Source organism: Genypterus blacodes, unplaced genomic scaffold (genome assembly GCF_046128005.1).
Source record: "Genypterus blacodes isolate CSIRO-AG114 ecotype Tasmania unplaced genomic scaffold, CSIRO-AGI_Gbla_v1 ptg000120l_1, whole genome shotgun sequence".
Taxonomy (NCBI): Eukaryota; Metazoa; Chordata; class Actinopteri; order Ophidiiformes; family Ophidiidae; genus Genypterus; species Genypterus blacodes.
In genome coordinates, this window is record NW_027466923.1 from 1 (window position 1) to 12,500 (window position 12,500).

At 43.9% G+C, this 12,500-nt stretch overlaps 2 protein-coding genes across 2 annotated transcripts in view; one reads left to right on the top strand and one right to left on the bottom strand.

The window, feature by feature from the left end:
- The first annotated feature begins 845 nt into the window (after window positions 1-845).
- Window positions 846-9,708, top strand: LOC143010195 (pituitary adenylate cyclase-activating polypeptide type I receptor-like). The gene is made up of 12 exons (XM_076162407.1): window positions 846-950; window positions 1,066-1,166; window positions 1,321-1,418; window positions 1,587-1,719; window positions 2,957-3,110; window positions 3,239-3,299; window positions 3,638-3,707; window positions 3,807-3,898; window positions 4,204-4,287; window positions 5,178-5,307; window positions 5,858-5,899; window positions 6,060-9,708. Exons 1-12 carry the CDS (start codon window positions 851-853, stop codon window positions 6,261-6,263), a joined length of 1,269 nt encoding a protein of 422 aa, XP_076018522.1. The 5' UTR covers window positions 846-850; the 3' UTR covers window positions 6,264-9,708.
- Window positions 9,709-10,879: 1,171 nt separating this feature from the next.
- Window positions 10,880-12,500, bottom strand: part of ghrhra (growth hormone releasing hormone receptor a) — a 12,656-nt gene continuing 11,035 nt past the window's right edge. The window contains exon 13 of the mRNA XM_076162324.1: window positions 10,880-11,958. Coding sequence (XP_076018439.1) covers window positions 11,806-11,958 — 153 coding nt within the window. The 3' untranslated portion in view covers window positions 10,880-11,805. The remainder of the gene's footprint in view (window positions 11,959-12,500) is intronic.

Below are 12,500 nucleotides of genomic sequence, written 5' to 3' on the forward strand. Positions count from 1 at the left end.
GGTCATGTTTTATGTGTAGGATAGCAGGGGGCAGTCGCTCAGATGATCACATTAAATCTTCAAATAAGTCTGAGTGTAGTTTGTTAAACATTCCACAATATTACAAACCCTAAATCTCGGGTAAAGCTAAATACTGGTGGAAGTGTGTCAGTGTGTGTGTGTGTATCATCTAAACACAGACGTATGGTATAATTTCTTATCAGTTAAAGTACTTTACCATCAATCTTGGCCAAAGCAAATCGCCTGAACAACTCGGTCACTAACTTCTCACTCCCTTCTTCAAATGTAAAAAAGAAACACACACACAGACACACACACACACACAGTTGCCTTTCCATATCACGCCACTTACATTGTTCTACCAGTTAACCTTTAACACGATTATCAGCTTACATCATTTGCTAATTGTGCCGCCCCTGTAGCAGAGCAGGAGGTGAGATGAGAGGAGCATGGTTGTGTTCTAAGCTGCTTTAATGAGGTACAAGGAGGTTGAACACGCTAAACGCTAAATAACAGCGACAGTCTGCAGTGTGACGCCGTACCAAACCTGAGATGTTAAGACCAGAGACCTTCTTGTCTCATGGCCAATTACCTGCTGGGATCTAATTTCAGGACGAGAGAATCAGAAATTAGAGGGGAATTAAAGAGTAATTATTTATTTAAAAAAGATGTAATATCATTTCGTGTCAATTTACAATTAAGCTCATTAATGTTCAACACTGAAGCTCACCTCAGCAGATCTAACACGAGCCTCACAGTGGACATGCTGAGGTGTGTGTGTGTGTGTGTGTGTGTGTGTGTGCCTCCCAGTGTCTGACGCTCTTGTCTCTTGTCCCCAGTGTGTCCATGGATGTGGGACAACCTGACGTGCTGGCAGGCGACCAGTCTGAACGAGGTGGTGGTAGTGAACTGTCCGGAGCTCTTCCACGGCTTCATGGGCCCTGACGACGGTGAGTGGCGACCCGAGCAGACGGCGGCCGCCCGCCTCATTGGGATTTGATCTCATTAAACGACGATAATACAGTTGGCCTGAGTTCAGCTGCTTTGTGTTGTGGCTGCTTGCAGAGATGGGGAGGGTCAGTCGTAACTGCACAGAGGACGGCTGGTCTGATCCTTTCCCTCACTACCTGGACGTCTGCTTGTTCGATGACAACACCACCAGACCTGTACGGGACTCTTTTCTCTCGTCTAAATGCTCCTGTCACCTTTATATCATTCACACACACACACACACACACACACACACACACACACACACACACACACACACACACACACTCCTAAGACAATATGACTGACTGGCTCTGTCTCCATCATTAGGACATGTACTATGCATCAGTCAAGGCCCTGTACACTGTTGGCTACAGCACGTCTCTGGTGTCTCTGACTACAGCCATGGTCATCCTCTGTAGATTCAGGTGAGCTCCTCTTAACTTCACCTCCTGATGCAGATTCAGTTTCCTTTCAGCTTTGATCTCGCGTTAAAACAAAAGCTGTGATTATTCTAGAACAGTGTTCAGCATCGTGTTCAGAACAGTCAATCATCTTTCTAATCTGGAGCTTTCGCTGATCTATCTCCTCTCCAGGAAGCTTCACTGCACCAGGAACTTCATTCACATGAATCTGTTTGTGTCCTTCATCTTGAGAGCCATCTCAGTCTTCATCAAGGACGGAGTGTTGTACGCCCAGGAAGAGAGCGACCACTGCTTCGTACACACGGTCAGTAACGCACACTACAACACTTCATTCAGTACATTAGATCTTTATAGATGATAGATTGTCGCAGTTTGAACGTGGAAAGACACCCGTAACAAAATGTGGTGAGGATGTTGTTAAATCAAATCCAGATCCAATATGTCACATGTATTGTATTATGTCAGTAAAGCCTCTGATATGGAACATGGACCGGGGAAGAGATGATTTGTTCTCTCCTTTATTCGATAGACTCCTGTTTTGTAGCAGAGGGCTGAAGCACCTCTCTCTCTTCTTCTTCCACTCTTTCCCGTTTCAGACGCACCTTTCGAAGGAAATCCAATCGAATGCAAATTTTTACTCCAAACGAACGTACTATTAGATGACTAATACTCTGATTACAGATGCAGAACGAGCTCTTAGCCTTTGTGCGGCGACGACACACTGCTCCCCGTCGTTAATCAGCCATGATAAATAAACCTAATTAGGCACGCTAATGGCCGCAGCAAGGCCGGTGGAAATCTTGGACGAGATGTCTATTAACATAACAATGGTTACCTTTAGCCCTCCTCCAAATGGTCTGCCTCTCCGCGGTCACCATGGTGATCCGAGTTCACCGTAATAGCATCACGGTAACGGGAATCAGATCAGAGCTGTAATTGGTTGACCCCGCGGAGAATATGGACTGGATTAATGCGATGCGGTTAGATTACGACCCGGCTGATCGGACAGCAGGACGCAGGGCGAAGACGCTCCTCCTGCTGGGTTAAGGGGAAATGTTTAGGATTGGTTTCCAGCCCAGCGACTGAACGGAGGCTTTATTTACTCCTGGAGGTTTTGGAGGCTCAACCTGTGGTCCAAATCTAAACAGGGTCACTCCACTGCAAGTACAATGGGAAGTAATGAGTCCAAAACTAACTTAAGTGAATGTTGCTCAAATTTGAAAGGGGAAAAAAAGAAGCATTGTCCCTTTAAATATGAATTTCCCATTTGAAGCTGCGTGTTTCTCTTGAATTACAAATGACTCCAAATGAAGCCCATTAAGAAACAAAAGTGGCAGCTGCTCCATTAATGTTTGGGGGTGTGTGTGTTTAGGATGATGTTTATGCAGAGTTTCCCGCTTGTAAATGAATCTGCGTGAGATGATGGATGATGAGGGAATCGGCAAATATCAGCAAATACACAGACGGCATGAAACCGGGGGGTAACGCACTGTAATCAAACCCCGTCTCTCCTCCACGTTGCCATGGTCCCCCTTTTGCAGGTCGGGTGTAGAGCGGTGATGGTGTTCTTCCACTACTGCGTCATGTCCAACTACTTCTGGCTGTTCATCGAGGGTCTGTACCTCTTCACCCTGCTGGTGGAGACGTTCTTTCCCGAGAGGCGTTACTTCTACTGGTACACCATCATAGGATGGGGTGAGTGTCTCCTGGTCGTCACTGGAAACAGATGGGAAGAAGCTCATCGGGAAAAATCTATTTAAAAAGAATGTACAGCGATGTTGTATTTGTGAACAGGCTTTAATTAGGATGTTCTGTTATTGCAGGTACGCCCACCATTTGTGTCACCGTCTGGGCCGTTCTGAGGCTCCATTTTGATGACACAGGGTAAGTGCCAGCTCCTCTCCCCAAACCTGCTGTGCTTCACTCTCAGAATAGAGAGAAAGACAGAATAGAGCAGAAAGAAAGAGAGAGATACATGTTAACACACTTATTATAAGTTATTATCATTTCTCACAAGCGTTATTTCATCTGTGGCTCAATTTAAAGGCACCATCTGACTGAAATGTGAGGAAAATACAGTAAATTAAAGCAAAATTCTGGACTGGAACCTCTGTCCGTCCTCACAGCCTCTTCTCCATGTTTGCCACTTCGTATGCAAGTGTTCAGGGGTGAAACTCCCTCGCCTTCATTGGAATCCTCTTCTCTTATCTCTCCTCCTCCAGATGCTGGGATACAAATGAGAACACTGCCCTCTGGTGGGTGATCAAGGGACCAGTTGTGGCCTCCATAATGGTAAACGATGTCTCTCCTATGCCTCCCTGTCAAGCCGATGACGCTTTTCTCTCTCAGCTGGAGTTAAATGTGTCTCAATTGTTTTTGTTGTTGCTGCAGATCAATTTCGTCCTCTTCATCGGCATCATCATCATCCTGGTCCAGAAGCTGCAGTCCCCCGATATCGGAGGGAACGAATCCAGTATTTACCTGTAAGTTACGTCCAGGATTTAACATTTTGCGCCGCTTTTTACGGGACGGTGAGACTGCAGAAACATTCGATAATAAAATGAACTCATGAATGATTTCTTTGTATTTGTTGTAAAAGGCAGAATGAGTCCAGTTTGTCCTCTGAGGCCACGCAGAGAAAGTCATGTTTATATGTTGCTTAGACCTGTGCATGTGTGACAAGTGTGTGTGAATGAGTGTGTGTGCGTGCGTGCGTGTCAGACTGTGTGTCTGTGTCCCTAAAGACGTTGTCTTTGTTGTATTGTTGTGTTGTCTTTGTGCTGTGTAGCAGCTGTGCTCAGAAATGCTTCAGTGAGCCCACACAGGCTGTTCAGCATTCGTGCAGGATGTCAGAGTTATCCACCATCACACTGTAAGTGTGTGTGTGTAAGTGTGCACATGTGTCTGTGGACATGCGTGGGGTATGCGTGTTTGTGTACAGGCGGGTTTATGTGTGTGTGTGTGTGTCTCTTGGTGTCAAGTGCATGTGCGTGCGTTTTTCATCAAGGGGTTCTTTTTTTCGACTTTGGCTTCCCCAACGAACACACACACACATACACAGTCCCACACACTCCCATTAAGATAAATGTGAAATGCCTTCACACACACACACACTAGCTGTGCTGTCTGAATGGTGTCTTGCATTGTTCCATGCTGTCATTTGTCGTGTTTCTCTGTGTGTTTCCATTCCTTCCATTCATGTGAGTGTGTGTGTGTGTGTGTGTGTGTAAGACAGAGCTGCTTACATTTGAGCTTTCCTCTCCATTCACATGACGTTACAGTCGTCTTAACTGTCTCTGATGGTTTCGTCGGCGTCTGGATCTGAGCTAAATTGCACTCGTGAATCGTCACAGGAGACACATGTCCCACGTTTGTTTTCATTAAGATTGAAATAGGTAAACAAACAAAAAGGCTCATCTAATGCACATCCTGCAGTGTTAAAGTAAGAGGGGAGAGAAAATCCTGCAAGCCAAGTGACAGACGGACAAACAAACAAACAGACTCAGATGAAAGCTTAACCTCTTTGATGGAGGCAGTTCTGCTTCAGTCTGCACAGATGAAGTGAATGTTTGGTCCAAATGAATATTAAAGACTTCCATCAGGATCACTCAGCTAACCAGCAACAAATGAAAAGCAGAATGACGCCGTTTCACTTTATTTGATTTCGACTTCAGTCTTATTAAAGAGTGTGTCGGCCTCAGAAGATGAGCCTTTGTAACAGTGTGTGTGTGTGTGTGTGTGTGTGTGTGTGTGTGTGTTTAGGCGTCTGGCGCGCTCCACCCTCCTGCTCATCCCGTTGTTTGGTATTCACTACACCGTGTTCGCCTTCTCACCTGAAGACGTCAGCAAGAGAGAGAGACTGGTGTTTGAGCTCGGCCTCGGATCCTTCCAGGTGAGGCAGAAACTTTACTTCAACACATAAGACTTTAATATACACCTTCATATGGTTAATGCTTCAATATCTGCCTTAACTGCCTCATTTCTTTTTACAGCTGTCTGTAAGATTACACACACACACACACACACACACACACACACACACTTTACCAGAGTGAATATGTCAATATGATGTGCAGTATACTGATGGCAAGGGTTACATTACACATTTTCAAAGCTCAGTCAGTGTGTAAATGTGTCTAATGTTGTGTTTAAATGTCTCTCTCTCTCCCTGTCTCTCTCTCTCTCTCACACTCTCCCTCCCTCCCTACCTCCCTCACTCTCTCTCCCCCCCTCTCTTGCTCTCTCTCTCTCTCTCTCTCTCTCTCTCTCATGCTCTCTCACTCACTCACTCACTCACTCTTCCTTCCTCTCTCTCCCTCTCCCTCCCTCTCTCTCTCTCTCACCCTGTTTCTTTCACTCTCCGTCCCTCTCACTCTCCATCTCTCACTCCCCCCTCTCTCTCATGCTCCCTCCCTCTTCTCCCTCTCTCTCCCTCCTCCCAGGGCTTCGTGGTGGCCGTCCTGTACTGTTTCCTGAACGGAGAGGTAAGCTGACATCCCTGTTGTGTGGACATGTCCCCTCTCACCCTTCCACATAGACCAGTCTCAGTCTCAGGATGTGACTGCAGTGTACTAAACCTTCATTGGTGGAGCCGGTACAGCTTAAAGTACATTAAAAATGACCTTGTGAAGTTTCTCCCTGAAGGTGCAGTCGGAGATCAAGAGGAAATGGCGCAGCTGGACGGTGAACCGGTACTTTGCTGTGGACCTGAAGCAGCAGAGACACCCTTCGTTGGCCAGCAGTGGAGTGAACGGGGGGACGCAGCTCTCCATCCTGAGCAAGAGCAGCTCCCAGATACGCATGTCCAGCCCGCTGGCGGAGAACGCTAACATCAGCCTGCCCACCTGAGCATGTGAGGGGCCGCCCACTGGAGCCAGAATCAAGGTGCCGTTCTACATACGACCTGACCAACCACAACAGACCAAAGTGGCCCCCCCTTCGTCCTATATTTTGTGCTTTGGCTGCCATGATGAGGCATCTCACAAAGAATTTAGAGCCGGGCCATGAAAAGTGGCTTTTAGTACTTTAGGACTAGAATTGAGTTCATTTGACGACTTTAGTGCTCCAATTGACTCTTGTATGTGTGCTCTTTTACAAACACCGTCCATATTTTGCTACAGAGATAATAGAGATCCTCTTTCTAACTCCCGTTTCAATACGACCCGAAGATCAATGTGAAGTCAGGTGCCAAAATATAGCAGAAGTGAAACATTGTACTCATAATACGGATCATAATAATGATGTAATGTGTAGTTGGGGTCATATTGGGCTGAAGGTGTGTACAGTTAATGTGCTTCAAGTGCCAAACGGGTTGCTTCGACTGATGTCCCAGTCCAAAGTTCAAAAGCAGCCAAACTCTCACCTCGCTTGTACAAACGCACCCGACGCAAAATTACTTCAATGTCGCGCCTGAAAAAGAAAAATCAAACGCCACATTTTTTTCTACAATCAGCCAAAAGTACCGAGTATGTCAAAAGATTAAGACCAACATCTCACGGGTCCACACACACCCTGTAAATAGCTCCTTTTTTGGATGTCTGAGTTGGATTTGTTTGTTTGTTTGTTTCTTAGCCCTTTGTCGGCGTTGTAATGAACCTTTTCAACAAAAGGAACTGGAGCCCAAATCTGTAGACTTTTGTCCCGCGTCCCCCCGAGGAACTAGAACATCCTGCCTACTCCCTAGCTGACAATTAGTTTGACAGTATTGTAAAAACCTAACCGATACAATAAAGCACTGTGCCGTCACGAACAAGTACTGCCTAAGATAGGACAGTACTCAAAGCTATATATATATATATTAAAGAATACAGTAAAGATCAACGCTATAAACTGATCTTTACTGTGCCTGCACTCGTTTCCTCTAGTAGAACCTTTAGCGCTTTTTAGATTTGTCATTTATAACGCATTTACCCGAAGCGCCTCGTTGTGTTGCCATACGTGTGCGTACATTCAAACTCCCTGTCGAACTCTTCATCGTCAAACGTCGGGGCGGAACCGTTTCCCCTTCATTCTCATTCCAAAGTGCCTCATCCGTCACTCACAGCCATCACATCGAGTAAGGACGACGATGAGGTCGGCGAGGTCATTTTCCTGCAAAGAATGTACAAAGCGCTTTATCGTACCGACTTTGTAAAGTTCATATTTATAGTTTGGCTTGTAAATGTAAATATTTGGCTTTTTATTTTTTTGCTCGATACGTGAATTTAATGTAAAATAATGCGAAGTTCCTTTTCTAAAGTGTCGTGTCCACTGTGACGGCAGGTGTGTGTAGCCGTCTGGTTATCGACCGTATCGTCACGGTAACATGCAAATCCATTTGAAATTAGAACAACCAAGGAAAATCGACAATAACAATTCAGACAAAAATGCTTTAACGCGACCGCTCTCGACAATCTTTGAGTGTGTGTCCATTTATTTGTTTCCGTTTTCTTGTTTGTGCGGCAAGCTAACAAACAAACAAGACGCAGATACGTGAACCCGTGTGTACAGGAGGATTTAGGATCCACAATATTCCCTCAAGATCTTTATTTTTTGTACTGTCATTAACAAGATGGTTAAATAGACAAAAAAAGAATGTATTATACATTTGTGTGCGTGTGTGTGTGTGTGTGTGACTAATTGAAGACTTTGTAGAACAGATAAGGATGTATATTTATTTACCATACCAGTGCCATGTCACCAAGTCAATGTAAACAGGATTTTCAAAATGTAAGATAGTTTCTATGACAGTGAGTGATGTAAATCCTTTGTAGTGCTGTGGTGCAAAGTGCCATAAACACAGTGTCATACATGATAAAGGTCATACGTGGAACCATATCTGTGTGTAAAGAAGCAGAAACGTGAAGGGGATCACGACATCCGGAGCTAAAAGCGATGTTTTGATCGATTTATATAGCCGTTTAAAACAGCATCGTCTCTACAGGATGTGTCGTGTTTAGGGCTTCTGCTTGACTGGAAGAGAGGATTTTAAGACAGTGGTTCTCAAACGGTTGAACCAAATTGAATGTGCACGGATTGCATCATCTGGTCATCTGTCATCTGGTCATCTAAGGTGTAAAGTGGGATTCCTAGCACAGTTTGAGAACCACTGTTTCCTAGGGGGGAGGGGAGGGGAGGGGCGATTTACGTGCAAGGGCGTAAATAAATACAAAAAAAAAAGAATTACTAAACACTCTGCTGCTGCTTATGTGTTCGATCACCAGCCGTCACTCTGAGTCGACCGGCTCAGATGGAAACGACCATGTCTCAAAGCTGTTACTGTTTGTGAAAAGAAGAGGAGGAGACTCTCTCGCTCTCCTTCCGTGTCCGTGCTGTATATTAATCTGCCACACGGTGTCGGCCCAGATTTATCTTTTCCGTTTCATGGTTTTGTGAGTTGGGACATTATGCAGCAAATGGCTTCCGACGGCGGGGGGGGGGGGGGGGGAGTTTTGTCTGGCATGGATTTGCTTTTTGAGCCGTGTGTGTGTGTGTGTTAAAGTCGAGAGGATGAATTTGTGTTTACATGGAGTGTTTGTATGCTTAACACTGATTTTGATTTGCGTTCTTTTACTCAGCAAACAGGCTTACAGCTTTGATTTTTATGAATTAGGAGGTTTTTTTTGTGGAAAAGATCCAACAGCACCCTCTAGTGTTTAAAAGTCTCACAGTGAAATGTGTTGGAGTGGAGTTACAAAACCCTGGAGAATTCTCTGTTTCGCTTTTCGATGCCTTTTCTTTGGCACTGGTGCCTGTTGAAGCCTGTTTCAGTGTGAATATTATGTGTGTGTGTGTGTGTGTGTGTGTTCTACTGATTGCCATTGAATTCTGAATGTAATGTTGTCGCTCAGCTGCTCTTAAATGTCGCCTGCTATTAATTGCCATAGTGTACAAATGATGTCTTTTCTTGATCATATAAATATACAATATCTGTATATTTTTGGCACACAGGTTGCCCTCTTGATGAAGACCTGTAAATGTTTGTGACTGTGTTTTTGTACGTTTATGTTTAGGTACTTGTTTCTGGAGTGTGGAAAAGGAGAGAGAGACTGTGTGTGCATGAGCGGCTGTGCGTGAGCGTGTGTGTGTGTTTGAAACATGGGGAGAGTGTATTCTGTGCGCATGTTTATGTGTGAAAAACATTTGTGCGGATAAAAGTATCTTAAATGTTGAAAAATATCTATAAACCTTCATGTTCTATCTGTGACATGGTGTACAGTGTGTTATGTGTAACACGTGCTCTGGTGTCCAAACTCTCATGTCCAGGTTGTGTAAAATGACTGCAAAATAAATCAATCTGTGGTGAGGTATTGAACTCTGTGCAGAGTCATTTCACTTACAAATGACATTACTAGATAGGAAATGTTTGTTTTTAGGGCTTAAAGTGCAGAGAAGATTACATTTTCTGCTTTTATGTTTGACATTCGAGTTCAGATACAAAATTAAACCTTCGGGGGAACCTATGGCAAATTCTATTATTAGTTAGATTATGATGTAAGGATCATTTCATTCACAACAAAACAGTTTGCTGACCTTTTCTACTACATTAAGTCAACATATGAGCACTTTCTGCCTGTTCTCCCAGTTCAAATCTCTCTCCTTCTCCTGTTCCTATAATATACCAGTCTAAATATAAATGATGATACAAGACTATGGCTCAATTGTTCTATTTGTTTATTTGGAAATGTCCCCACCAGGCGTATTAGCTTTGTATTCCACATCTATGCCAACCTGCTAGATCAACAAAAACAACAACAACACTACAGATGGAGTTTTAAAAAAAAAATCATGTGTTGTATTTACAGTGAAAGTGCTTCATGTTACAGTACATTATTATTCATTGGCAATTTACTTTACATCACCCAAAGCAAAGTGCATAACAGAACTAAATACATTTATTTTGGCAGCATTCCATCCTGCCGTTTAGACTGAGACACACAGTCTGTGTACCTTCTGTTCATTGGATTTGCTACTCGGACTAAAATTGAAAAGAATAAAAGTGAATAGGGAAAGAAAAGAATACAAATGAGGCTCCTTTCATTCAATTTGACCAATAAAGCATCCAAATTTAGTTTTTCTTCCCTTTCTAGTATTTATACATAACCAGGCAAATGCAAACATGTAATATCCAGCAAGTGTTTCTGTGTTTTACTTCATTCTTTGATGCAAAAGTGTTCATAGAAAGAGGAAATTGAGCAAACAAATAGCCAACATCAGGCTGTATTTCTACATTCTACATTTTTCCGTGTCATTTCAACATCACAAAATCTAAAGACGTGAAGGGACACAGGCCTTACACTCAAATATACACACTTTTGTTGTCGTGGTCCATTTAGAGCAGAAAATCTGGAGGAATTTTATATTTTTGGCAATGCAGCAACTAATAATCCTAAGTAATACCACAAACCACCACAAAGGGGCACCCGAGAGTCACTGTCAATCCTGTCCACTGTGGAGGCAGGTGGGCAGGTAAAACACCCTGATTCTGCCCTCTACATACAACTACCAACTTCTGCTTTAACTCTATAAATACCCAGCATCCTTTGCAGGTATCTGTTAATGACCTAAGCAGGATTTTAGTAGCGACAAATGTGCCAGAAGATAAAAATGATCTGGCAACAACAAAAATTGATTGATCAGGATTAAACTTATGACATATTTACAAATAATGGCTCATCGACAAATGGCAATGTATGACAGCTACACAAACACACACACACACACACACAGAAAACCTTAAATACACTCACTCGTGTCCCTTCTTAGGTCCACATCCCCAAATATGAACGCACAGCTACCACACAAAATAAATTAGACAATATTGACTGTCAAGTGTAAACTGGTGACAAATGTCTTCAGTCACTGTTACATCAGTACCCAAACAGCCTTGGTCCACACACACACACACACACACACACACACACACACTGGGCTTGGTGTAGTTAAGTGCAGATAGTCAAGTCCAGTCTGCATAATGGATCCAAACACAAACACGGATTTTGTTTCTTAGAATCCCTCAACATTGGCTTGCGTCTAACCCCGCAAAGAGTATAATGGAGTCCAAACTATAAACACCAGCATGTGAAACAATCTTCGACAGCGGCCTCCTCTTCCCACAGTGTCGCCATGGCAGCCGTTCAAATCGACCATCAGCGTTCATAGACTTTTTCCGGAGCTGTTGTTGTGTTTTTTGGTCGATATCGGAGCAGACATGCTGTGATTCTCTGTTTGATCCTCTGACACATTCCCCCACTCACTCATCACTGTTTGTTGTGTTTTCTAGCTGAGGGAGACGGGGTGGGGGCTGGGGGGTTGTATGTTGAGACTTTTCAGGACATTACTTCCCTTGACACTTTCATAACATTCTCACAACCTCTCTGTGAACTCTCGTCTTATGGAAAACGCTCCAGAGTCATACGGAGGAGACGTCTCCGGAAGAGGGAGGCCGCCGGAGAGACTCGCGGGCTCGGATGGTGATCTGAGTGATGGTGATGCTTCGCTTGGCTGTGGTGACCGAATTTTCGTTGTGACATCTCCACAGCCACCTGCGTAACTCTGCCTGGACCTACACACACACACACACACACACACACACACACACACACACACACACACACACACACACACACACACACATATCGCATTTGATTAAATTCAGATGGAACTGCTGCAGCTAAATCACCTTCAAAGGTAAATAGCTGGAGGCATCATTGGTCATTGAACGCATCATGTTCAATGTCCCCACCACCGCCAATTGCGACTTTACAATTAAAGCTCGGGGGAACGATAAAGGCCCGTGCATGACGTCATTCTGGTCGGCCGTTAATGAGGGACACTTCGTCTCTGCTGCTCGTAATTAAGACTCTGTCGCGTTTACAACAACTGTCTTTGTGTTTGCTGGTGTTGTGATAAATCGCTGTGCCGGAGGAATTATGTTTTTGGATTTGTGTTTAATGTAGTGATCAGTTTTACTGTTTAAAGCCTTCAAGGTCTCTTTTATTTGTTCTTTCTTGCTTTATTTGATACAACTATATTGCTTTCGTCTCCCTTAGATACTAGAACGGTAACAGCGTCCCATAAATAGGACGATGAATTAAGTTCTGCTGT